Here is a 27,897-nt window from a genome sequence, read left to right as displayed (position 1 = left end):
ATAGAACACATTGTTTCGATTTGAGATTTGATCCATAACTGAGATTGTGTTGATAACATTCTGTGCTTTGCTTGATACGAATAAAATAAAAAAAATAAATCATACGGATTTAGAGCAAAGATATTGGCAGAAGTAAGTGCATACGTAATGAAAGAATATTTAAGATTTTGTGCAATATTACAACATTTTTCATATTATTTGGAAGAGGAAGAAAAATCAAACATTAATTGTCTTTTTAGTTGCATCATATATATACAAATCCTTGGGCTGATAATTTCTTTTTTTAGTTGGCATTATATATACAAATCTTTAGCCTGATTAATTTGAGATAATTGATCTGATTTTATCTTGGAAAATAGATATCATGGCATCTCAAAGTTTCTAGAGGCTCTTGTATATTAAAAAAAATCTTTAATTCATATTGAAAAAAAAAGAGTGGAGAAAGACGTCCTCTAAAAATATCATTGATAAGAGAAGAGAAGAGTACAGTCGATACAATATCATTGATGAAAAAGGAAAAGGGTGTGAAATATTTACTGATGGTTAAATTGTGAAGAGATATTGAAAAGAAAGAGTTTTTATATTTATAGCGTATAATTAAAACTAATAATTATAAAAAAAAAATTACAACAAATGATATAAAAATAATTTAATATTAAAATTGATCATTTTCTTAAAAAAAATTAAAAATTAAAACCTTAAATTGAATATTTTCTTATAAAAAAGTAAATTTAAGGGTCTATCCACCATTTTCTTTATTTTGATCGCTTTAATATTGTAATTGCAATTTTGTTATTTGTTTCTAAAATATGATTTCATGCTGTTTCATTGCAAAAGATAATTTAAAATAAATAAATAATATTTATAAATAAAATATGGTTTCGAGCTATTTAACTCGATCGTTTCTGAGTTGCTGCTTTTCCAGTTTCCCGTTCCTCGCTTCCGTAATCCCTTCCCTACACGTCGCCGCCGCTCTGATGCTCAAGCCGCGCCGTCCAGCTCCGTCGCTTCTCGCACTACGCTGCAAGATCCTTCGGCTGTAGTCCTCCTCCGCCTTTCCCTCTCCCGTCACGTCGGGAATTGGGCGGGAAAGCCCGGCCTTCTGAGTATCGGAGTCCTTCACCAGGTAGAGGAGCTAGGGTTTGATTTTGGGACTCTGGTCGTCGTTCTCCTCGTTGGTTGTGTTCAGGAAGACGGAGGAGGGTTAGGGTTTGAGCGGTAGCCTCCATGGCTCCCGGGCGTAGGAAAGATTCGAATCGGGTTACGGCGGTGGGGCAGCTCAACCTGGGGGATCTTGTTCTTGCTAAGGTGAAAGGATACCCTGCTTGGCCTGCGAAGGTTAGTTCCATTTGCTATATTCTTGATTCTATACTCTAGAAGACGGGATTTTGATCCTTCTGACACTGGGCTATTCATCTGTGCAATTTTTGGGGCTGCTTTGTGAAATATATAACATTTGCCTCAGTTTTCCTTAGTAGAAAACATATATATTTTCTTTTCATGCACATCGTCTTAACGATTTTCCAGTTAAATACTTGCTTTGTTTTTGTTTCGTTCTGAAAATTTTTAGTTACCTAGCTGTTTTTTGTTTTCCCCTAACTGTCCCTTTTTTTGCTCTTGCATGGTTAACGTTAATTGAAACGTTTGTCTACTTATCTTCAGATAAGCAGGCCAGAAGATTTTGACCAATCTCCAGATCCCAGGAAATACTTTGTTCAATTTTTTGGTACCACCGAAGTGTAAGTTTCTTATTTGTTTTGTTTTTTTTACCCCCATCAGTTTGATTTGTGCCATATTCTTCCTGATAACTGAGTTTGCTTGTTGTACTAAAAGATGGTTAAACTCTTGTGCATAGAGACAATTGTCTATTTTGTTTGGGGGGAAGTAAATGAACAAAATTACAAATGTGGTTGTTAAGTGAACTTGATATTGTCTTATTTTTTTGTTTGATATGTGAGAATTAATTTATCGGAAGACATCCATCTTGTGTCATTAGGAACCATGAATACCATTTGCAATTTAATGTGAGCTTTCTATCTTGAAGAGGCATAAGCTCCCATGTAACATTATAATGGAATGCTAACATCTTCTCGATCATATATTGACTTGACTCTAGATGTGAGTGCATCTCTGAAATAAGAAATAGTTTTAGAAATAGAATACTAAGCTACAGAAGAAGTATTGATAAAAATAGCTAAGTCATAATGCAACATAAGATTTGAAATGAGAAATGAGATGAAAAGTAGAACAATTGCTGTTTTGTAAGAGAAATGACAGGTCCCAAATTGAAACTTAGATTGGAATAGAAGGTGGTGTTGGGTGAACAATGGATCCATCTACTGTAGGTCCTCAAGGTTAGAGACTCATGCAAACTGTCCCATATTCAAAATCTTTAGGTAGGAAACAGTAAATAGGATCATGTGAAAATAGAATACTAAAGGGAATATGACAATGGAGAACAGAAGGGGATATATGGTTTATAATGATTCTATAAGAATAGTAAAGGGCAGCCCGGTGCACGAAACTCCCACCAATGCGAGGTCCCGGGAAAGAGTCAATCTATTGCACGTAGCCTTACCCTCTTTGCAAGAGGCTATTTCCGAGATTTGAATCCGTGACCTTTAGGTCACAACAACTTTACCGTTGTGCCAAGACTTCCCTTCAATGATTCAACAAGAATAGTATCATCCCAAAATTTGAGTAGAATCCTCATTTGAAGGAGAAGTGCAAAAGTAGTTTCAATGAAGTGGCAATTCTTCCTTTTGTCTACTTTGTTTTGTTGGGATGTATGAGGATAAAAATAAGCAATAAAGAATTCTCTAGTAAAGGATAAAGGATTGAAAGGAACAAGAAAAATATTTCTCAGCATCAACTATAGTTTGTAAACATCCTTACAATTTATAATTCATGCTTCTATTCTATGATCTCAACCTATGGATCACTCCCGGTACCTAGCTCACATCTTGACCCTGCCAACCTTGGCATGACTTCAAGTTTTCTCCATGCCGGTTGGCAACGAAGTAGGGTGTAATAAATGGGTGACGAAGCACAATATGACCACTACTTGCAGGGCTTTTTGCTCATTGCCTGGGGTGATATTCTGGAGGAAGCCATGGGAAGGAGGCTTTTGCACATACTCTTGCTGATGTTGAAGGAAGTTACGACTTACAAGTTTCTCCAAAGGAGTCGGTGTGAAGGAGGCTTGTGCTTTCGTTGATGCTGCTTGTGTTGTTTTGGCAAAGTGTAGATGAGAATTCGTTGCTCAATCATGACTGAAGCAATCTGGGCAATCGGAATGCTCAACTGCAACGATACTATTAATCTTTAAAATCTTGTAATAAACCTCTTGTATATTTTAAATCATTTTTATTGGTGGTGGTGGTGGTTTGGGCTAAATTTGATTAAAACCTTGTGAGGCATGTTGAAAAAGGCATCACTCTTTATGAGCATTTTGAAAATTTCTTCATTTCTATCTCTTGGTCACACAAATAATTGGAACATACATTCACTATTCATGTCTCGTCTTTTTGGAACCCTGCTTCATATATACTATTAATTTTTGCTGATTTAAACAGCTGCAGTGAAATCGTTAGGTAAAATTGGACTAATTTGATGGAACTCAACCTTTCGAATTTGAATCAAGAATGACTAGTGGAGAGCTGGTCACTGAACTGAGAAGGGTATGATTGATAGGTGGTCCCTTGCAGCTCTTTTGATGATGCTAGGAAGGGTTTGGAAAGCTTGAATTTATTTTACATCAAGCACACCATTTATTTTGAAATTTCTTTCTTTACCTTATTGAAATTTGATGTGGTTTGACCTCTACACTATTTTATATGGAAGTCATATTTTGTGTGATTGTATTTGGTAATATTTTTCCAGCCACTGAACTTATATGATTGATATGTTGTGCTGATGCTATGGTCAATCACTATTTGAATATCATTTTGCAGTGCTTTTGTCGTACCAGCTGACATTCAGGTTTTTACTGATGAGTCAAAGAGTAAGTTGGTGGCTCGTTGCCAGGGTAAAACAGTAAAATACTTTGCTAGTGCTGTTGAGCAGATTTGTGAGGCTTTTGAAAAGCTGAACAAGAAGCAATCAGCAGAATCTGTGCTGGAAGTTGACATCTCCAGTGCTAGTACTGCAGCCGCTGCTGCATCTTTCTTAATTACTGATTTTGCAGATGACAAGCCTCCAGTTGAACATAATGGGACATACGCAATCCTTGAGATGCAATGCACAAATGTTAATTTGAAGATCCAAGATGTAAATGTGTCTTCAGATCAAACTTCGAGTGACTTAGATGGTGCTGAGTATAACTTGAAAAACAAAAAGAGTTCAAATAATGACCACCAGAGTTCCCCCAGAAGGAAAGTTGTAGTTTCCAAGTCAATTTTTTACCATTCTTCAGGCAAGGAGAAATTAATGACCACTTGTCCTGATGATGGTAATAAAGAGATGATATCCAAATTGGAAATTAAAGCGCCACTTCAAGAAGCCTCAGTTGCTAGTGGACTTAATGATTGCAGTGATTTCAGAACTGAAAGCACATACCAAGAGAAAGATACAAGTAATGCTTTCAATGTGCAAGACAATGCTAGTAGGGTTGCAATGAAAAAGAAAGTTTTAGTTTCTAAATCGTCTTTCTATGCCTCTTCCTGCAAGAAGAAGAAATCTGTGAGTACTAATTCTGATGATAGCAAGAACTCTGAAGTGGCTACATTACCTAAACTGGAAGTTGAAAAGCTGCTATCAGAAGGCTCAGTTGCTAACAGACATGATAATTGTGGCGATTCCATAGCTAAAAAGGAACATCAGGAGAAAGATGCAAGTAATACTTTGAAGGAAATAACAAGTACTAATCTTGATGATAGTAAGAACACTGACATAGCTACATTGCCGAAACTGGAAGTTGAAACGCTACTATTAGACGTCTCAGCTGCTGGAGGACTTGATAATTGTGGCGAGTTGATAGGTGATAAGGATCATCAGGAGAAAGTTGTGAGTCATGCTTTGAATGCTGAAGAAGTCTGTGCTCAGGATGCAATGAAGAAGAAAGTTGTTTCTAGATCATCCTTCTCTGTTTCTCCTGACAAGGAGAAATTGGTGACTATTAATCCTGATGATATTATGAATGATGATTTGATTATGTCACCTAAACTGCAAATTGAAGAGGTGGTTCCACAAGGCTTAGCTGCTGGTGGACTTCAGATTTGCAGTGATCTTAAAGGTGAAAGTGATCATGAGGAGGAAGATGCAAATAATGCTCTGAAAGTTGAAGAAATTGGTCAACAAACAACAAAGTGGGATACTGAGCCAGAGCAAAATAAGGACAATGTTTCCAGGATAGACACTGGTGCAGCTTTAGCAAAGAAGTTGAAGGGTTTTAATGGCAAGGTAAATAAGCTTCCCGGAGGAAGAAACAGAAAGGTTGCTTCTTGTGATTCTAATAGAGAACCATCTGGAAATATTACAAAATGTAGTGACTCCAAAATTGGAAAGATGTTAAAGAATTCCAAGGAGCATTTTCTTGAAAAAGGAAAAATGCATAATGTTTCATGCAAAGAAACAATTGATACTTCCCATGAATATGCCAATGAGGACTCAATGTCTTCTGTTAAAGTAAAGAAGAATTTGAAGGACAGAAATAAAAGGCATAAATTGGAGGCAAGCAAGGATGGACGCCCAGCTAAAATAGCAAAATCGGTACAAGAGGATTGTCAGATTGATGTTAAAGATAAATATGGTAAAATTGAAAACTCAAAGAAATCAGGAATCCCCTTAAGAAGTGAAAATCAGTTAACATCAGCAACAAGTAATGGGTCCCTCCTTCCAACGGTTAAACACACTGAGGACACTGGTGAAGTGGCAGATTCTGCTACTAAAACTACTGCAACTAAAGTTAAAACAGAATCTTGCTTTATGAAGTACTGTGATAGACAATTTGGTACATATATTCAATACAAACGAAGATCACGTAGATTGGTTGATGCTGAGGAATTGGAAGTGATTAGGACACCAATTCGTAATGTATCTTCTGGCAATCTGGTTTTAGCAGATTCAGGCATCTCAGAAGAGAAACCTCACTTAGTGATAGGTACTAACAAAGATTCTCCATCCAATAACTGTATGACTGAGAAGACTGGTTCAACCAGGGATGAGAAGTCTCCGGATGGCATGACATTACCATTTGGGACAACGGGCACAAGTGAGAAGAAAGCAGAAATATCTGAAAGTCCTCAGATTTCTCAAAGTCCAATGAAGCAAGAATACAAGAGATCTACTTTTGGCAATTCTAGGCCACTCATTCTTTCACCTGATGCAACTACCAATCTTGATTATGAATCAAAATCAACAAAACAAACATCTGCTAAGCCACATGTAAGACCTTTGAGTTCTTCAAGGAAAAAACTCCCCGTAACACCATCTAAACTCTCAAATTGCCGATCTCATAGCTTGAACTTATCTCATAGTCATTCAGTGCCAGAAAAAATTACAGCATCGAATAAGTCTGTCAGAGTTAAGACACTGTCCAAATCTAATATCCACAATACTGTACTTACTGATAGCATGCATGACAACAGATATATCTCTCATAAGAACCCTGAAAAGGTTGATTTAGGAGAGAACAGGTATTTAGTTATTGAGCTATTATTTCAAATTGTGTTCAGGCTTATATTTTTGCTGATTGCTTGCATCAACACAGGTCAGGAAAGAATAAGACTGAGAAAGTGTCAACCCTAAATGAGACTCTTTTTTCTGACCCCAGTAAATCAATGAGACACCTTATTGCAGTTGCCCAAGCTAAAAGGAAGGAAGCACAATTACAGTGCCAACACTCAGAAAACTCTATTCCTACTATATTATCAACTCCAAACTTGATCCATGGAAAAAGTCCAAGTCCTGCTGCAATGATTCCCTATACATCAATAAATTTGTCTCACCAGGATATGAAAGGAGATTACGCTTCTATTCTTGATTCTCCATCTGTCCATGGAAATACGCCTCATGAACCTTCTCAGACAAACAAAATTGATCATGAAGAATATGAACACAGGATTAGTCCTGAATACAGACCAGAGGGTTCACTAAGTTGTGGCATTGAAGCTGCTGTCGCTCGTGATGCTTTTGAGGGTATGATAGAGACTCTTTCACGTACAAAGGATAGTATTGGACGTGCAACTCGACTTGCAATTGATTGTGCCAAATTTGGCATTGCTAGTGAGGTGAGACAACTTGAAAATTGTAGCATATGCTATCCAGCTTGTGCCTTTTTCTTGCTTTACCAACCTACCTATGTGGCTATATCCACCCCCACCCTCCTTTTTGTTGTTGTATCTATTAGTAGTTTTGGACAATATGGTGATGTGCTGCATCTCAAGGGAAGTTCCTCTTTTCCTATACCTGCTTAGTCTTGCCAAAAGATCAAGTGTTTCTTTCAGTTTCCTTTTTTGATCAACATGTTTTACTGCAGATTGTGGAATTACTTATCCAAAAGTTGGAGAATGAACCTAATTTTCACCGTAGAGTGGATCTTCTCTTCCTAGTCGACTCTATCACTCAGTGTTCACACACACAGAAAGGTGTGCTTGCATATTTGTTGCACTACTGGGGAGTTTGACATGCTTTTGGTTAAAACACAGTGAACATATTTTCCATAATGCTCGTAGGTTAGGTCAAATAAATAGAACATGCGATCAGGTGCTGCTGTGACTAGAACTATTTTGAAGAATTTTGTCATATGGGTTCTTTGTCATGTCATATGCCTTTATATTTGTTACTTATTCTAGAATTTCACTTAAATTTGGTGTATTGGTGATCATTAAATAACACAGGGATTGCTGGGTCGTCATATATTCCCCGTGTACAGGCATCATTACCACGTCTCTTGACTGCTGCTGCTCCATCAGGTGCTAGTGCTTGTGAGAACCGTCGCCAGTGTGTTAAGGTAATTTTTTTGCTTCTATGTTAATGATTTGATCATGGTTTAAAATTTCGACCCGTGCCGAGGTTTCGGTCTCAGGCCGGAACGATACGGTTTCGGTATCGTATTGTGCCGTGCCGATATAGTTTCGGTATTTTTTATTTATCTATAATAATGATAAGATAAATATGTTTATTGTGTATATAAAAATAAGTTGTATATTGATTTATTATAAGTTCTCAATTATTGAATAATTTAATATTGTTAGAAAAAATAATTAAAATAATTTTATTTAAATAGAATTGATATATCAATAATTCAAATTAAAATGGAAGTATCTATAATAATAATAATAATAATAATACAAGATATTATTTTATATTAATAATAATTATATAAATTAACTATTTATTCATTTAATTAATTATTAATTAAATAATATATATTTTAAATAGTAAAAAATATCAAGTAAAAAATTTTTTAAAAAAAAACAGAATACAAATATAATTTATTAGAATTTTTAATTTTTTTTAGAATTTTTTTATATTTTTTTAAAAATTTAAATGAAATTTAAAATAATAAAAATATATTAGAATATAAATAAGAATTATTATATATTTTTTAAAATTTTTAAATGAAATTTAAAATATTATTTTTTCAGTATATTAATTAATAAAATTTATTTAATTTATTTTACTTTTAAATATATTTTTTATATATTTTATTAGGATAATTTAACTAGGTTTATAAAAGCCTCTTTGAAATATCACACATCCTCTACTCATCTCCTTAGGAATTGTTTAAATTAATAAAATAAAATAAATAATTATTAAAAACAGGAAAAAAAAAACGGCGTACACGAGATCGCGCCCGCCCGCGATCGATCTCGCGGGGGCCGTCCGGCGACGCTGGAAGCGTCGCCGGACGCCTCCGCCGGCCGTCGCGCACGACGCCTTCGCTGCCGAATGTGCCGCGGGACGCCGCCGGAGGCGTCCCGCGTCTCCTCCAGCGCCGAAGGAGGCGTCCCGCGTCTCCTCCGGCGCCACCGAGACGGGGACGCCTCCCGTGCCGGTTTCGGCCGCCTGGCGGAACGGTAAAAACCGTCCGTGCCGGGCGGCACGGAACGACACTTCAAACCGTGGATTTGATTGTATGCTTATCTTGCATCATAAATCAATTTTTTCAGGTACTGAGGCTATGGATTCAGAGGAAAATTATGCCAGATTCTTTTCTTAGGCGATATATTGATGAGATTGATGTTCCCAGTGATGACATAAGTTCTGGTGTTTTTCTGAGGCATCGATCTCAAGCTGATAGGTCTGTGGATGATCCAATAAGAGAAATGGAAGGCATGCAGGTTGATGAATATGGAAGGTATATGCCACTGGGTTTTTAATATTTGATATTGGTTTGGTAGGCATTGTATGCCCTGTTTTAGGGTCATGCTCTGCTTATATTCTTTCTGGTTATTCTATGATTCAATATTAGGTGCATCCTTTTTCTGGACATCAACTATCTAATTTTGGTGTTAATTGTTCATAACTAAGAACGACCTATCTTTTGGCAATTGACATTATGGCAGACTATGCATATTGACTGTTCAATTCTCAAATCAGAACTGAAATTTTGGAACATCATCATGGTGTTTCAGTGGCCTATCATAGTTGAAGGAACATGCTAGAATTATCTAATTTTGGTGTTAACTGTTCATAACTAAGAATGATCTATTTTTGGCAATTGACATTATGACAAACTATGTGCATTGACTGTTTAAATCACAAATCAGTAGAACTGAACTTTTGGAACATCATTGGTGTTCTAGCATCCTGCAGTTCATTTCCACGATCATCATCCATAAGTGTACTATGTTTCTGCAATTCAGTGTCCTATCAGAGTTGAAGGAGCTTTCTAGATGTTATTTTGTTAACTCAACTATTCTTATCTCATTATGGTTAGAAAACAAAATTATCATGATTGGATTATCAAAGTTTATCTATGAGCAATCTGATAGAGGTCATAACTTGTACCATATTTCTTTCTGATTGTGCCTGTTTGGACACAAAAAATCTGAAAGACTCACCATGTTCATATTTTGATACCTAGATCTGGCCTAGCTAATCTTTACGACTTTGTTATAGCTGTTCATTTTAGCTCGATTATTATTACTTCAGAACTGACTGATTTGCCTTTTATTTCTTCATTAATCTAATATTGCTTTATATCCCATGGGATTTTCTGGTATGAGAGTATTTTTTTGTAATCATGAGAGTATTTGGTTTCCTTCAGTCTGGGATTTGACAAAATTTGGTGTGAATTGATGCAAGTTTAGCTTTCCCATGATCTAGGTCTTCAATGGTACTATTATATCATTAATTGGTTTTATTTATGCTGTTACCATATTATAATTATTATTTTTTGATGCCATAGTTTCAGTTTGCTAATTTAAAAATATAGTATATTTGCATGGTTTTTTCTTATGGTTAATGTGAAAATTTATGTTCATTGTGGTTGACCTATGGGAAATTTATTTTCTAAAATTTTAGTTCTCTTTTGAAGTCGCATGTTGAGTTTATAACAATTAGAATTGTGCTTATTGTTGGTTATAAGGGCGATAGGGTACTTAGTGCTTGAAAGTTTATAATCTCATAATCTAGTAAATAACTTTTTCATTATTGTAGGTTATTAAGGGTGATAGGGCAATTAGTACTCGAAAATTATAATCTGACAATCTAGTGAATAAGCTTTCAATTAAGAATTCAAGACATCATTTTTGAACAATATGTTGGAGCAATTTGGATACCCTAGGTTTTGATGTTTGGGCAAAGGTTTAAGTTAGGTTTATTGTTGTATTTGATATGCATTGTGAGTGTGCAGGATACAGGTACAATAAGGAAAGTTCAAAGATGATCTTGGCAAAGGAGGAAAGTCCAAGGATGAGTCTTGGTGGTGTAAGTCCAACCATGTAGTCTTGGCAACGTAAGTCCAAGTGTGTCTTGGCAATTGATGAAGTCTCGGAGGCGCGACCTCTTGGCAAAGGAAGACCCGACAACAATCACATGGCCGATGGAAGCTCCAGAAGGCAAGACGTGAAGGATGGGGAGGCATCCGAGGGACGCAAGGCTGATGGAGGAGGCTAGAAGGTTAGGTCTAGGTTGGTCGGGCGAGGATGAGTGCTGAGTGAATGTACTCGGGAGTTAAATCCTAGGATTAGGGTTTTACTGTAGCGTTACTGTAGTGCTACTGTAGCGTTAATGTAGCAGTGTTGTAGCAGTCGACTGGTGTTTTCATTAGTCGACTGATGCGGTCGACTAGGCAATCGACTTGGAGCGAACAAAATGCTTTTGTTCGTTCGGTTAGTGTAGAGCAGTCGACTAATGGAAGTATCAGTCGATTGATATCGAGCCGTTGGGTTGTAACGGTCGAATTTTCACATAAGGCAGTCGACTGGTAGACGAGGTTTTCCAACTCGTGGCCTTTATAACCAAGCATTGGAAGTTTGGTTAAGGTTGACGAAATAGACTTGGTTAAAGCCTATTAGAGTCTCTCAAGTCCTCGTGTGATCGGTGTGCTTGTATTCAAGTGTTTGTGGCGAGGTTTCTCCACCGACAAGGAGCTTGAGCTAGTCGGAGGTTTTCCAGGGAGTCATCCACTGACGGATCGGGATCGTCCACCTTACGGACAGCCGTGGAGTAGGAGTAAGTGATCTCCGAACCATGTTACATAAACGTGTTAGAGGTTTGATTGTCTTGGTTATTACCTCTAGGTTTAGCATTTTATTTGTTAGATTTGTTTTTGTATGTCCGTTGTGCACTAACATTATAGGAACCCCTCGAACGTCAAGGTCCCAACACAATACAATGATCATCTTGGCCACTGTAACTAGTAATTTTCCAGCGCAATGCTCTCTGCAATCATGACATTTGATTTGACAATTGTAGTGCTGATGGTTGTTATCTTTTGGTTAAATGTGTACCTTTGCTAACCACTCGAAATGAATCTTTTTTTTTTTTTGACCTTCACTGAAGTTCAAGTATAGGCAGCCTATTCATATATCACATCAATCTATGCTGTACTTTGAGTTCGCCATTCCTTTTTTGCTTGTTCTAGATAAAGTGGCATGCTTAAGATTTTGGAAGCTGAATCAGTTTTATGAGTATTCTTTTACGAACGTGCTCATCTTTGTTTTTTTTACTATCCCAGTTTTTTTTATTTGACACTCACACAACCGGTTCTCAGGAAATTGTATTTGTTCTTAATTTCAGCAATGCTACATTTCAGTTGACCGGACTATTTTCATGTCATATTTTTCAAGATGAGGAAGATTCTCCTATCAACCTGTTTAGAAATTCTGCAGTTAAAATGTCAGTGGAAGCTACTAGTAGTTTAAAAGAGCTGGATACTTGTGCAGTCATGCCTAAGCTCCATCCGATAGAAAAGGTTGTGAATGGTGAACTTGAAATGAAAGATGCTATTTTGCCCAAGGAAGATAAGGGCATAACTAGAAACAATTCTGATTTTAGCGGATCATTGGAACCGACATTGACCAACCCAAGTGACCTTCCACCTCTACCTCCTGTTCCTCCACCTCCAGTGGATCCTCCACCACCTCCAGCGGATCCTCCTCCACCTTTGCCACCTTCGCCCCCACCACTGCCTCCACCTCTACCATCATCACCCTCAACCCCACCACCTCCTCCTCCACCGCCTCTGCATCCACCTGGACATACATTTATGCCTTCTATTCCAGTTCCACCTTTATCATCATCTTACTCATTTTCCATGCTTAATTCACAGATGCAGGAAAAATTCAGAGTATCAAATGTAAGCCTTTTAATGCTTTCTTCTGTAATGCTCTAAGTTGACTATGCATTTGACTTTTTCCATCTTTTAACAGGCCAATGAGATGGCCCATGTGCATGGTAATATGACATTAAGAGGGCAGGATGCTTCTTTAAGCATTGAAGTGGTATCACAGCAGCAACCTAACTTTATGACAAATGGAATGAGAAGCACACAATTTATAAATACTTTCACTTCCTCTAGACCTTTTGAGTATGGACAAAATGAATTGTATGTAGCTCCTCAGAATTCTTATCCCATTCAACATTTTCAACAAAGCAATGCACCTTTCCACCAGGGACCTTACCATCCACTTCCTCCACGGGCACCCTCAAATTTTCCTCTTGCAACAGCACAAATGCATTCTGACCATTTTTCACATGCTATTCGCATGAATCAACCAGTGCAGCAGCTACACAATCCTTACCCAATGTCATCTGTTCCTAGTAGTCAGAGACCATATTTGGCTGATGAACCTAGGAGAGTGCATACTGGTGGTTTTAGTCCAGATAATCAGCATTCTGCAATGGTATCTGCTCCAAGGCCCTCATGTTCAGGGGCTCCTATTTTGCAGGATGGTATGTGGTTGTAAGTTTCTCTTAATCAACATGATTACTGATATTGTACATCAGAGGAAGAAAATGAGTTTAGATTTTTATGTTTAATTTATGAATTATTTTTTGGATAGGATTTCCTAGGTCTGATGCAGAATGGCCATCTTCTAATTCTATGGGGTTTCCGTTCCCACTACAAAATTCTATTCAATCGGCAGTTGCAGTTCAAGGTTGTCATAAATTGCTGGGAGAATGCTTCCTACATCTAAAAGTTATTTACCTTGTTTTGATTGATTGGTGTCTTTTTATTTCTCCAGGCCAAGATTTTCACCATGATCTCTCAGGCAGGCAAAATATTTCTGGGCTTGATTGTTGGAGATCAAGTTAATGTCAGTTCTGTCCAGATGGTTGGATATGGTAACCTCTGATTCTTTGTCTCTTAACTTTGCAGTGTGGATAACATTCTAATTTGGAATCTTACGGTGCTATGTTTCAGATTTATCCTATGATGTATGGGAGTTGCAGTTGATCTTAGAAACAAGATACCATCAGAGAATTGGAGCTGGTGATATTCCGGTTTATTCTTTTGGCCAAAATATGTACATTCTAATTTTCTTAGCAATTGAAACAATTATACCAACTCCTAAATGGAAGCTCACTTTGTGTAGGCAATGAAAATATGTGTTTTTTTAGTTTTCGTACTCTTAAGTTGACATTGGTGTTTCAGATGCATTTGTATGCACGATTGTGATAGCTCCACTTATGTAAATTCATTATCCTTAATGTATTATTGCCTGCTGAAATCAAATATGAAATGATTATCTTACAAACTTAGACCTGGCATCAAAGATCTGAAGTTCTCAAACTTGCAGTGTCAGCCAATTTATGTTGGCTATGTCTTTTAACTATCTATTTGTCTATTTTTCATTTTTTTCTTAAACACACAAACAAATTTTAGTTCACCACAGTGCATATCTGATATACGGCACATATGCACACTCATTAGAAAAATATTTTAAATTAATCATACAATAGAAATACAATTTATAATTTTAAGTAGTTCGTAATTATATACTAAATCTGCCACATAATTAAAAATAAAAGGTAAAAGATTTAGGTGTGTAACAGTTATAATATGCAAAATCCATATTGCTTATGGGAATTTGTTTAACAGTTACGATAGCCTATGCAAATAGGTTCAGAGATAGATATACATAATTGATTGAATCCATCACACTACACATATTCCTAATGCAAATTGATTCGCAGATAGATGTGACGATTGAATTCATCACAATGTTCATATCCCTCTCTTGCTCTTCGTTTGAGACAAGATTTGCCTCATTAGTTTCCTTTTTATTATGCAAGTGAATGCACTTGATTACTCCGTTCTAGAAGTCTGCATGACCAAATCTTTTGTCAATCTTCATTCAAGTGTAAGCACTCTCTATTCCAACCATCATCATTCCTTACAGTATTAGACCAAAAATCTCTTTCATTCTTATTTTCCAGATTGTTTATGTTTGCGTTGACTATAAACTAGATTAGTTATCTTTCTCCATGTCTAGTCTATACCTAATTACATCTCTTCATGGTGTTTGATGTGTTCTGGAAAATATTTATTATATGCTTCTTGCATGTGAATGCCTTGCTTAGTTCTTTGAATAAACTCTGTTATAATTGTAACATGGTATTTATCAGAGTTGTTTTGTTTTGTTTTGTTTTTCAGACTGATTTCTATACATTCATAATGCTATATTGAGCTTTTCCTTCCATATAGTGGTGAACAAGCTGAGATTGCTTGTTGTGTGTGGAACTGTGTAAGGAATCCTCCCCACATCTACTTAAAGTAGTTGGTTCTATCAAGTTTTATGCTTCTGACAGATATCCTCAATAGCAACCTAAGTAGTTGATGTTGTCTTCCTGACTTGAATGCACCAGAACTGATGTCAAACTCTGCCATACTAGATTGCAATTAATGCATTAGTTTGGAAATTGTCTGAGCTACTCCTAAATTGTTTCGATTTCTATACATATCCGTGTTGTTTGTTGCATGTAAAAAAGTATCCACTTCTGTCCTCATCGTTTTGAACATTACTCGCTATTTTGATTTGTCCCCTATAGCCTCTTTGGATTCAAGTTCATAGATCAAGTTGGAGCTTGTAGATGGTTTTCCTTATTACGCAGCATTCTCATACGACTGCTAACTCCAATGGGTGATCAGGTGAGAGCCATGAATCTTCAAATTGAAAGCTGTATTATTGCTTGAATGATACCGAAAGCGAGGTCTTTCGGCTCGTCTTTTCAATCTGTTATCCTGTTTATTTGTGGAAAGGGAAGCAACCTTCAGTCAACAACATAGGTAACATCTACTTCATTACTCCTTATATATCGTGTTTACTTCAGAAAGGCTTATCATGTCTTTTGCCCCGAAGATTTGAATGCTGTGTGCGCTAGTGTATCGATAACAGGTGCATGCTTTAATTTTGTTGCTGTTAGAGGTGTAATTTTTAGAAGGGGAGCCTTGTGACCAAAAGGTTACGGGTTCGAATCTTGGAAACAACCTCTTGTAAAAAATAAGATAAGACTGCATATAATAGATTCTTTCCCGGGACTCCGTATGACGAAAGTTTCATGCACCAGACTGTTTTTTTTTTAAGAGGTGTAATTTTTCGCCGGTACTTTGGTGAATGCATCTCGTTTCAGGCCTAGTCGATCGATTAGATTCAACTACAAGCTTGTAGTGCCTACATCGAACCATACTACTCTTGTTTTCGGTATTTGTTTAGCCATATTTTCGATGTCTCTAGTTGCCTTAATGTTCTCTAACTTTACACTGAAAGGCATTTCCTATGATATTTATTGAGTAAACAAATTTTAAAAATAGGTGAATTTTACTTATATATCATAAAATTTATTATTTGTCATACAATCAAATACTGAATTACTTGCTCTGCTTCCATTTGGGCCTGGGCCGGCCCCTCCGAACCTAGGCCCGGTCCATTCGGATGCGTCAATCATGCACGACTCGTCCGGTCGATGCGGTTCTATGTTCTACGCCTCCATTCGCCTCGTCGTCCTCTCTCAGATATTCGCTCAGAGATTCTCTCCCCATCGTCCACTTGGATACGTTTCCTTCGGCGTCTCTCCCGCTAAAATCCGAATCGCTCCGCTGGGCTTTCAATTTACCTCGGTACTGGTCGGGCAGCGGATCGTGGCTTTGTATTGGAGCTTCTGTGCTCTTCCTCTCGGAGGGTCTGAGATTGGGTGTCCGATCTCGGGGCAGGACCGTTTCTGGTGAGCTCCAAGATTTTATTTTATTTTCCTTCATTTATCACTTCGCCGATTGTTTGTTTTCTTGTTTAACGAAGCTCAGGGTGGTCAGATGAAATGCTATAGTTTGATTGAATGCCGAATTGACCTAGCGTGCTCTATGCTTTTATCTGTTGTTTTTGTCCATGCGTGTCGTTTAGAAATGATTCATGCTCTTTAATATATTGATCGCACGATTCGGATGGGTTGTAGTGATGTGATCTTTGTATTAATGGCGCTTCTGGTTTTCTGCATGGAAGGAAAGTTTCGTGTTGCTCCAGCGGTAGTTAAAAGAGCTTGCTTTTCTTACCGTTCATGGTATGTGTATTTGTTAACGAGGTTCTTTTGGTAGCACGTGTATTAAAATCGTGGATTGTGTGATTGATTCAGGGGTCCCCGGAAAGATATGATTGTTGATTTCCAGTTGGAAAAAAATAGCCCTAAAGAATGGCTTCCCAAGCAATAATCAGACGGAAAAAGTACCTCTTGAGGCATCTGAATCTTCCTGCACGCTCATGTTCTAGTTTCTTGAGATTTGGGCTCGAAAGATATAGTCATGAAACAGACACCAGGCCTCTACATCAGGTATCTGAGCAGAGCCGCTGTGAAGCTGAGATTAGTGGAAGGAAATGGAATGTTTTGTTGGCAGGCAAAGAAGAAGAATCACTGAGCTTTAGTCGATGGCGTTTTGCTCCTTGTCCACCTGGTGGAATTTCTGTTTCAGGATTTATCCATGATAGACGAGAGCTTGCTTTTCCCTTTGCTGTCAGAGGTTTATCACAGTGCATTCACACTGCATCTACAGCCACAGCTGGTCGACCAGTAATGCGTGGTGAGAAAGAGCCTAATGAAGATCTGGCCGAAAAGCAGATTAAGGAAGCATCTCCTGAGGAGTGCGATCAGGCTGTGGAAGGATTAAGCACTGCGAAAGCTAAAGCAAAAGCCAAACAAATGCAAGATTCCTCAAAGACTGCTCAATCATTTATGCACAAGTTTTGGGCAAAGCTTCTGGGAATTGGTCCTGCCCTAAAAGCAGTTGCTTCCATGAGCAGGTTTTAACTGATTCCATTACTCCATTCTTTATTGTTAATGCATACTTTTATTATTTCCTCGTTTTTTTTCATGATTTTATGCCTGCTTTGCTCTTCTCATTTTGCCAAATTACAGAGCAGATTGGGCTGCAAAATTGACGCATTGGAAGGGTGAATTTGTATCTACCATGCAACATTATTGGCTTGGTCTGAAACTATTATGGGCTGACGCAAGAATCTCTTCAAGGTTGTTGCTTAAGTTGGCTGCTGGAAAGAGTCTCACTAGAAGAGAAAGGCAGCAATTGATGCGCACCACTGCGGATATCTTTCGACTAGTTCCTTTTTCTGTTTTTATCATAGTTCCATTTATGGAATTCCTCTTACCAGTGTTCCTAAAATTATTCCCAAACATGTTGCCATCTACTTTCCAGGATAAGATGAAAGAACAGGTGCTGTTAATTGTTCCATTGTGCATGATGATGATACTACTCATGACTTTTCTTTTTGCGCTATAAACATTATGATCTCATTCATATATCTCATCATGTCGAATTTCATATAGTAAGCATACAGACTCTTTTATGACACTGTAAGGATTTGCCAAATAATATTGGTCTTCTCATCATCAAATATGGCATTGATGGATTTTGATTTATGTTGTTTTTTAAACATGCAGGAGGCTCTGAAGAGGAAACTTAAAGCAAAACTAGAGTATGCGAAGTTTCTTCAGGATACTGTTAAAGAGATGGCAAAGGAAGTTCAGACTTCACATAGTGGAGAAGTTAAGCAGACTGCAGAGGATTTAGATGAATTTTTAAACAAGGTATGCAACCATAGGATCTAGGTATTTTAAACAGGTGTTTAAACATTGGATCTGTTGATCTTTGTTACCTTTGCATTCAATATAATGATGTTAAAATCTGAGATGTTGGTTTCTCAATAAGGTCAGGACTGGCGCACCTGTTTCCAATGATGAAATCTTGAATTTTGCAAAATTATTTAATGATGAGCTTACTTTGGACAATATCAGCAGGTTGGCATAATTAACCATAGATTAATTTTTGGTCACGGTCCAATTTCACATGTATGCTGTTTGCAGGCCTAGATTGATCAACATGTGCAAATATATGGGGATCCCACCATATGGAACTGACAATTATTTACGGTTCATGCTCCGAAGGAAGTTACAGAAGTAAGTTATTTCTATGTCGATAGCCTTTTTGGTTTTATACCTTCCAAGCTGACACTCATCATTAGTGAATGTAATTCAATTCTGTCATGTACCAAGTAGCTCTGTCTAAACAAACCATTCCAGCTGAGAATTTTCCTGGTAAGTTTAAATTTGCATCCTCTGTCCAATTGTTCTGCTGGACTTGCAAATGGTTAGATGATACTTCATTATCAGCCTTAAAAAGCTAAAATTACATGAAAGGCTGTTGTTTTGTGTTTTTACCCTCATTTATGATTGCTATCACTGTTCTGAAGGATTAAAGAAGATGATAAGTTGATCCAAGCAGAAGGTGTGGAATCTCTTTCAGAGGAGGAACTTAGACAAGCTTATACCGAACGAGGTCATTTGGGCTTGCTTTCCACAGAGGAAATGCGCCAACAGGTTTTTATAACTATAATTTTTCTTCCCTTTTGGTCATTCTCTAATGAATTTTATGATGATGAATATCTGTTGGTACTTTATGTACACTGAGTGTTAGCTATAAGTGAACTCCGTGCTATGGTTCACAGGTTATTCCAAATAAATCTTGTTGTAGCAATATTATTATATGCCTACCAGTATTATTTTTTCAATATTCAGTCTGAAGTTATTGACTTGTAGAAAATTTTGCATCCAGCTTCGTGACTGGTTGGATTTGTCCCTTAATCATGCCGTTCCCTCTTCTCTCCTGATACTCTCAAGGTATGAATTTTTATGGCTGCATCTTTTTGATCATATCTTCATTTCTAACTGGATAAAAAAAAATTTCAGAGCCTTCACTGTATCTGGAAAGTTGAAACCTGAAGAAGCTGTTGTGGCCACACTATCTTCTTTACCAGATGAGGTTGTAGATACAGTTGGTACTGTCTTGCCATCTGAAGATTCTATTTCTGAGAGGAGGAGAAAATTGGAGTTCCTCGAAATGCAGGAAGAACTTATCAAGGTATGAGGGCTTTTTTAGGAGGATAAAACTAAAATACCTTGAAAAAGCATTTAAAATCATCAAATATCCTGTCTTCTGACAATATCTTGAGATCTGAGAGTTATAATCAACTTGAAATTTGTTGGCTAGCTTTAGTATTTGAAGTTATCTTGTGTGCATGAGATTCAATTATGTTGGCTGAATTGTGGTTTAGGATTTTGAACTGACTTGGATGTTGCTCAACCTTTCAGGAGGAAGAGAAAAAACAAGTGAAAGAGGAGAAGGTGAAGATGACAGAGTCTGAAGTCATCAATGAGGATGTAGCATTGAAGGAGATGACTGACCCTACTGCTAGGGAAAAAGAAGAGTTGGCTAAAGCAAAAGCACTAGAAAAGCAGGAGCAACTCTGTCAACTAAGCCGTGCATTGGCTGTACTTGCTTCAGCTTCAGTAAGTGTTCGGTGTCTAGTTTTATTCCCAGTACTTAGCTTCCTGTATTCTTTGGATGCTGATGCTTAGTGCTTCCTGAAGATTTATTGACAATTTAACCAATTCATGCAGTCAGTGAATAGGGAGCGGCAAGAATTCCTTAGCCTTGTTGGTAAGGAGGTAATGAGTTGATGCATTTAAATGGAATTGTAAATTGTACCAAAGATAAATCTATTTTCTACCAACTCAGAGAGAAATTTCTAATGTTGGAACTCTTTGATGTTCTGCAAGTTTTTATATTTTTCTGTATGAACCTAAATGAGTGTTAACTGCAGATTGATTTGTACAAAACATTACTGGAGAAAGTGGGTACAGAAGGTGAAGAAGAGGCCAAAAAGGCATATAGGGCGGCCAGGAAGGAGAGTGATCATGCAGCTGAAATAGCTGTTGGGCACAAGGTTTCGTCAGCCTTGATAGACAAGGTAAGAAGTGAATTCCTGCCACTTTGTTTTTTCTTTCCACTCTGGTCATCCTTTGACACGATTTTGAATAGTATAACTGCAAACTTTTAGTAAAAATGAATTTAGTTTTTACCTATGTTTTGAATACTTCTCCATAGACTCATAACTATTAATGTTTGCCTTGCATTTTGCTTTTAGGTTGATGCCATGCTACAGAAACTTGAAAAGGAGATTGATGATGTAGATGCTAAAATTGGTGATCGTTGGAAGCTACTTGACAGGTATCTTATTCGATGAAATGACCTTGGTAGTTTCTGGAAAGGAGATATGTGTTTCAATAATAGTATAGATTGCATTTTACCACTTCCACTAATGCTTTTTTGTCAAAATATAATTCCGTTGCTGAAAAATGTCTCCTAACTTGTCACAGGACCATCTTATCCTAACTTACATGAATTACCACATTTGCTTATTCTCATTCACAAGGTTCCTTGGTCCATCTAAGAGAGGCAGTTAGGTTATTATTGAAGAGAATTAAAAGAAAAGAGAATCTATTTGGTCTTCACTTAGGAATATTTAGCCTGCTTAAGCAAAATCCTAGCATAAGAAAGATTTGGCAAAAGAAAATTACTGGAAAAGTGAGGATGACATGGACATGAGAAGGTCTAAGGAACCGAAATGGGAAGGAGTAAATAATGCTCTCAAAATACATACATTCTTCATGTGGTTCTCTTGTGGATCATGCACGTATCTATTCAAAATACTCACGAGGTTTGCTATATCAAATTTAGTGTGTTTAGAACACGTGAGAGATAAACTAATCTCCTATGATCTTGGGAGGTTCCTGCATTTGCTTCAATCTTATGGTTCCAACTTCCCTGTTGACAAGCCCAAACATTTTTGACAGGACAACTTATCTAACACATTTTCCCTTTGTGATAGAATATGTCGCACGATGGTCTGCTTGAGATATACATCAACTCATCAATTTAGTAGCTGTTTTTTCAGATTACCATTCTTATCTAGTATCATCTCAAGGGAAATTATTCCTCTATATAATTAGTATGACCATTTTCCGTCTATTATGCCTGAAAACATTCTTCCTACATTATTTTGTACCCAACTATTGATCAGCAAAATATGCCAAACCAAACACAGGTTACCGTCCAATTCATTCAAATAGTTGCACTTCAATATTTCTAACACGAAGTCTTGCATCAAAATGTGTTTTTTCATTCGTAATTTTCAATAGTTTCTCAGTGGTCTTCTATATTTACTTATAGGGACCATGACGGCAAAGTGACACCAGAAGAGGTAGCCACCGCTGCCATGTATCTGAAAGACACTATAGGAAAGGAGGGCGTGGAAGAACTCATTGGCAATCTTTCTAGAGATAGAGGTCCTATGCCTTCAAACTTTGATTTTGTACCGACAAAACACCACCATTCTATCTGCTAACTCTGTTTTCCTGTCATTGAACAGAAGGAAAGATTCTCGTTGAAGATATTGTAAAACTGGCAGCTCAAACTGAAGTTGCCGATGAGAAGTGAAGCCGATAGCTGGATCCTTTAGCTAATCTTCTGTGAGCTTATCGACTACAAACTTTTTTTTTATATACATTTTTGTTCCAAATATTGTCTTATATACTAGTTACCAATGAAGGTGCTTCAATGTCTCTCCTTTCTATATCAGGCAAAATTGTAGTATAAGACCCTTCTCCAACTCTTGGGAAATGCCATTCAAATAACAATAAAATAAATTATTTTTTCGTAAATCTGATTTTCTTTGTAGAAATCTAATTTAAGCAATTGCGCCGCCCGGAAATAGTTGATCAGTTCTTGGGCCGGGAACCGGGATTCATTTCAAAATTTCGAACCAATCGAATTAACCGCCCGAATTTACTTTGTCTAGAAGCATAATCAGTGTCCGAGAGAGCACATAGAGTCTTGTCTGCGGTATATTCTTTAATAATACCTTTTATTCCCTTTTCCATTAATTGCTAAAACACGCTTCCGCATGCAAACTTGAAAAGTCGTATCGATTTACTTTTATCAGATCGCGCCGCCACCAACGGCGACTTGTCGCCGCAGTATCCCATAAACCAGCGGCCTTTCCCCCTAATTCTAAACCTAACGGCAGTTCCTCCCCGCCCAAGCCTGCCGGTGAGCGGGTGGCAGGATTGTTTTTCTCCAATCATAAAATGGTATATGGACGGGTAGAAGATCCGTCTAAAGTCTTTTCACTTCACCGACTCTTGTGCCTATCCGACGGCTCTCATCACTCGATTGGGTTGGCTGAGGGGAATCTTGTCCGTTCATTTTTCCTAAGTGAGGGGTCGATCCCCGCTCCGCCCGCTTAAAAGGTGCTCCCCCCCTCTCCGCCTTCCCCAACCAGCAACGCGGAAGACTCTCGCTCATTGTTCTCTGCAGGAAGGAGGAGGTAAGGTTTCGATCTCTTTTCTTCCTTTCTTAGATCCCTCATGGAAGCAATGTGGCGGATTTGATCTCGTGTTTGAATCTTCTTTGTTTTGTAATAAGAAAATTTAGGTTATTTTTTTTATTGGGACCGGGACGATCGCTTCTTTCGTTGATGTGAAACTTTGGTTAGGTATTTTTGCAGGAGGATGGCGAACATCGACATCGAGGGGATCCTGAAGTCACTGCCCGACGAGGGACGCTTGCCGAAGACGAAGATCGTGTGCACGCTAGGACCGGCGTCGAGGTCGGTGCCGATGCTGGAGAAACTGATCCGGGCGGGCATGAACGTCGCGAGGTTCAACTTCTCCCATGGGACGCACGAGTATCACCAGGAAACCCTCGACAACCTCAGGATCGCCATGCAAAACACCGGGATCTTGTGCGCCGTCATGCTCGATACCAAGGTCTCATCTTTCCTTCTCTCGAGATCCTAATTTCTCTTTGATAAGTTTCAGATGCTATTTCAAGGGATAATGGATCTGGTTTTTACATATTTCGTTCCTCGTTTGTATTTTTGAAATTTATGAATGCCATGGCATGTGCCTTCGGTCTTGCTTAGAAAGCGAACACTTCATTGCCATTTATCTATGTTGGCATCGCAATCAACTGATGACAAGACTTGTAGTTACCATGGCAACCTCTAGTTCTTTGTCTTTTTCCCATTCCACCCCAAGTATCGCGGACAGAGGGTTTTATGAAAATGCGTCTATTTAATTAGTCCATTGAATCTAAGTTTTCAAGTGCTCATAAGAAATCCTTGTCGTCATATACTTGCGTGAAGAACTGAAGGTCCTGCAGTTTGGACTGTATTCTGAAGCTTTTTGTAAGGACTCGTACAGCTTAGTGTTTCACCAAACTAATCTAGCTATATCGTCATTCATCGGATCAGGTTTAGGTACAATGGCAGAAATATGGGGACGTAACAAATGTTCGTATTCGTGGCTTATATGATAACAAAATGTTGAATAACTAATATTTATGTTTCTTATGTTTTCTCTAATCATAGAGAAGAAATGAAAGACATCATTAACATCCGCGCTCAGTTTAAAAACAAGGCAAGGCCACAGTTGTAAGGGTTGCTTAATTGCCTATCTGTGCACTAAAATAATCTCTTCCATTCTTCTTTAGCAAGAAACTTGATACATTTTCCTCTTTTTTTTGCAACCTCTGGTTTGTTTCAACTTTTTGTTCTGTTGAATGATTTGTTTGATTTATTTTTTTTCTCTATCCTTGTTCCTTGATGGTCAATGAGCATTACCATAGTAGATATAACTGGAAAAACTCATAGCACTAAAAGATTTTTCACTATCTGAATTTTCTATGGATTTGGAAGGGGTTTTGTAGATGTCTGTCAAAACGTTCTTACGAACTTGCTTTTGTTTTCCACAGGGTCCTGAGATCCGCACTGGCTTCCTGGAGGATGGCAAACCAGTACAACTCAGGGAGGGGCAAGAAATCACCATCAGCACAGATTACAGCATCAAGGGCGACGAGAACACCATCTCCATGAGTTACAAGAAGCTGCCGGTAGACCTGAAACCTGGAAACACCATCTTGTGTGCGGACGGCACAATAACCATGACCGTGCTGTCGTGTGACCCTGCCGCCGGAACTGTGAGATGCCGGTGCCAGAACACCGCGAAGCTTGGCGAGAGGAAGAACGTCAATCTTCCCGGCGTCGTGGTGGACCTCCCCACTCTGACGGAGAAGGACAAGGAAGACATACTGGGATGGGGTGTTCCCAACAAGATCGATATGATCGCCCTCTCTTTCGTGCGCAAAGGCTCGGATCTCGTCACTGTTCGGGAGGTTCTAGGGACTCATGCAAATACCATCAAGCTCATGTCGAAGGTTTGAACTGATTTGATCATGCAGTAGTTAATCCAAACTGCAACAAGTTGTTGATGATGATCTGCTCGTGTAGGTGGAGAACCAGGAAGGCGTCGTAAATTTCGACGAGATATTGAAGGAGACCGATGCTTTTATGGTTGCTCGCGGTGATCTCGGAATGGAGATTCCCGTGGAGAAGATATTCCTCGCCCAGAAAATGATGATCTACAAGTGCAACCTCGCCGGGAAGCCTGTCGTGACGGCCACCCAGATGCTCGAGTCCATGATCAAGTCTCCTCGCCCCACACGCGCCGAGGCCACGGACGTCGCCAACGCCGTCCTCGACGGCACGGACTGCGTCATGCTCAGCGGCGAGAGCGCCGCCGGCGCGTACCCGGAGCTGGCCGTGCGGATCATGGCCCGGATATGCTTGGAGGCCGAGTCGTCCCTGGATTACGCGGCCATCTTCAAGGCGATGATACGGTCGGCGCCGATGCCGATGAGCCCCTTGGAGAGCCTCGCGTCCTCCGCGGTGCGCACGGCCAACAAAGCCAGGGCCGCGCTGATCGTGGTCTTGACGCGAGGCGGGACCACGGCCAAGCTTGTGGCCAAGTACCGGCCGCGGGTGCCAGTGCTGTCGGTGGTGGTGCCGGCGCTCACAACGGACACGTTCGGCTGGAGCGTGAGTGACGAGAGCCCCGCTAAGCACAGCCTCATCCACAGGGGGCTCGTGCCGCTGCTGGCGGAGGGCTCGGCCAAGGCCACCGACACGGAGTCCACAGACGAGATCCTGGAGGCTGCGCTCAAGTCTGCAGTGGCAAAGGGATACTGCAAGCAGGGCGACGCCGTCGTCGCACTCCATCGGATCGGCATTGCTTCCGTGATCAAGATCTGCATCGTGAAATGACGTTGAGGCGCTCTCTACCAATTAATAATTTAAAGCCAGTGGCCCAGTGACGTACTCCATTGAGATATTTACAATGCTATTTTGCTGTGACAGTTGATGTAGGTTTGAGTTTGGATTGCTTTGTTATTTGCAGTTTAGTTTTACAGCTGTTATTTCTGTTTTGAGCTAGAAAATACCGTCATCATTGGATAATTAAATCTATTTTAGAAGACATTGTACACGTTTATATTTATCCTCCGGGACATATACCTCGGGTCTGTTGAATTATTTGATTTATCTCCCAATATATTATTACGGAATCAGCCGTGTGACTTTTTACTAATAATAGCATCTATATTCATGTGAATGTTACAGTAGCCGTCCTCATTAAAATCAATATGAAGCAGCCTTAATGCCGACGTGGCATTATGTCACCCGGTAGAAGCATGGGCGGGTCATATGGGTGCCCTTCCATGTATTTTTTTATTAAAAAAAAATAAAAATTAAAAATTAAAAACCAATAAATAAAATTGAATTAGCGGTATATTTTGGATGAAATTAAAATAAAAAAATTAAACAACTAGTTAATGGCTAATGGAACTAGTTAATGGCTAATAGATCCATACAATGTCTAGTAAATCTACACAACTAGTTAACGACTATTTTAATAAAAAAAATTAAATTTTTATTTATAAATACTCATCATCTTGACAACTTATTTCAATCATACAAATACATAAATCCTTTTAAAAAACATTTCTCTACTATTTTCATAATTATCTCCGAACAAATTCCGAACTACATGATAGTCAATATGTTACCAACTTTGTGTCGGCTTAGTTGAATGTCACAATACAACAACGATCCATGAATTAGTATTTTATATTTCTCTTTACATTTAATTTATATGTTAGTTTTTAATTTTATACAAGTGTGATTTGTTTTTCTATATGTTGTATTCTTTCATCTCACATTTATAATAATATTTTAATTTTAAATAAATGACACTAATAAAATAATAAGAAAATTATTTTATGTAATAAATATATTTAAAAATATTATTATTATTTATTTTAATAATTATTATTTAAATTGTATAAATAAAATTAAAATTATATTTATTTAATATAAAATAAGAATAAGATGAATGAGTTGACAACACACCACGTAAATAATGAGTGTTAATATTAAATTAAATATGATAGAATAAATATGTAAATATAATATTTATATGTGGATTATAATAATGAATGTTAATGTTAAAATAAATATGAAAGAATAAAAGTGTTAATATAATGTGTATGTGACCTATACATTTTATACTTTTTGATACGATGATGAATATTATAAGAGCATTCTTGTTGGATGATTGAAAGTTAAAATTAATACATGAAGTGTTATAATATGTATGAGCCCACAAATACATTGAACATGTTTAATGAACATGTCCTCTCGGGGTGGTGCGATGATTAAGATATGGGGTGTTGTCACATGAGGTCTTGGGGTCGAAACTCGGCGTGACCGAGCATAACCTCCCCATGTCTTTACCATTTGCACTAATGGCTAATAGTCACCCGTGATTTACCTCTTCCATGTTGGCCTAGGGATGGGTTAACGGAGACGCTAAGAGCGAGCGAATCACCTTTTTACCACATGTTTAATGAAATGAACATGTACATTAATTTCTTTTTTTAGTATTTTTTTATTCATGGTTTGTATGTGTGGGTGGGCTAGCCTGCCCACTCTCCTATGGGTCAAAAACTTTTTTTAATTTAATATATATGTTTTTTATTAAAAAATTTTAAAAATTAAAATTAAAAATTTTAAAAATCTTTAAAAGGATAGTTTTTAATCTTTCGACAGATAATTTTAATTTTTCAATGATTTTTTCAACAAACATTTTTAAAAAAAATAAAAATTAAAATCTATAAATACTCATCACATTATTTAATCTTTCAAACATCTAAATCTCTCCAAAAATATTCTCCTATTTTTCTCCAAAATAGATGAAAATAATTGA

General features: G+C 37.9%; 3 protein-coding genes across 7 annotated transcripts; all 3 read left to right on the top strand.

Annotated features, from left to right (window-relative positions):
* Window positions 1-918: 918 nt before the first annotated feature.
* On the top strand, window positions 919-14,123 carry LOC122032916 (ENHANCER OF AG-4 protein 2-like). Its single transcript, XM_042592230.1, has 12 exons — window positions 919-1,338; window positions 1,663-1,739; window positions 3,954-6,635; window positions 6,710-7,229; window positions 7,478-7,586; window positions 7,839-7,951; window positions 9,114-9,301; window positions 12,190-12,748; window positions 12,822-13,344; window positions 13,455-13,550; window positions 13,638-13,737; window positions 13,817-14,123. The coding sequence occupies exons 1-11, from the start codon at window positions 1,228-1,230 to the stop codon at window positions 13,706-13,708; spliced, it is 5,049 nt and encodes a 1,682-aa protein (XP_042448164.1). The 5' UTR covers window positions 919-1,227; the 3' UTR covers window positions 13,709-13,737; window positions 13,817-14,123.
* A 2,244-nt stretch (window positions 14,124-16,367) lies between these two features.
* LOC122032962 (mitochondrial proton/calcium exchanger protein-like) lies at window positions 16,368-22,359 on the top strand. 4 transcript variants are annotated; one of them, XM_042592280.1, is made up of 16 exons: window positions 16,368-16,617; window positions 16,898-16,950; window positions 17,023-17,684; window positions 17,800-18,112; window positions 18,340-18,486; window positions 18,608-18,696; window positions 18,763-18,855; window positions 19,149-19,275; window positions 19,511-19,575; window positions 19,645-19,816; window positions 20,047-20,244; window positions 20,356-20,403; window positions 20,559-20,705; window positions 20,883-20,965; window positions 21,968-22,083; window positions 22,167-22,359. In XM_042592280.1, exons 3-16 carry the CDS (start codon window positions 17,080-17,082, stop codon window positions 22,232-22,234), a joined length of 2,271 nt encoding a protein of 756 aa, XP_042448214.1. In that variant the 5' UTR covers window positions 16,368-16,617; window positions 16,898-16,950; window positions 17,023-17,079; the 3' UTR covers window positions 22,235-22,359. The 4 variants fall into 4 exon arrangements, with proteins under 4 accessions (XP_042448214.1, XP_042448213.1, XP_042448215.1 ...); XM_042592279.1 differs by having other exon boundaries at window positions 16,893-16,950; XM_042592281.1 differs by having other exon boundaries at window positions 16,846-16,950.
* Window positions 22,360-22,531: 172 nt separating this feature from the next.
* On the top strand, window positions 22,532-26,107 carry LOC122032964 (pyruvate kinase, cytosolic isozyme-like). Of its 2 annotated transcripts, none has more exons than XM_042592284.1 (5): window positions 22,532-22,639; window positions 22,740-23,123; window positions 23,304-23,565; window positions 24,551-25,012; window positions 25,086-26,107. In XM_042592284.1, exons 3-5 carry the CDS (start codon window positions 23,308-23,310, stop codon window positions 25,896-25,898), a joined length of 1,533 nt encoding a protein of 510 aa, XP_042448218.1. In that variant the 5' UTR covers window positions 22,532-22,639; window positions 22,740-23,123; window positions 23,304-23,307; the 3' UTR covers window positions 25,899-26,107. The 2 variants fall into 2 exon arrangements, with proteins under 2 accessions (XP_042448218.1, XP_042448216.1); XM_042592282.1 differs by having other exon boundaries at window positions 23,292-23,565.
* Window positions 26,108-27,897: the final 1,790 nt, after the last annotated feature.

This window comes from Zingiber officinale, chromosome 11A, assembly GCF_018446385.1.
Source record: "Zingiber officinale cultivar Zhangliang chromosome 11A, Zo_v1.1, whole genome shotgun sequence".
Classification (NCBI taxonomy): Eukaryota; Viridiplantae; Streptophyta; class Magnoliopsida; order Zingiberales; family Zingiberaceae; genus Zingiber; species Zingiber officinale.
The sequence above is the reverse complement of the archived record's forward strand: the minus strand, read 5'-3'. Positions and strand labels throughout refer to the sequence as shown.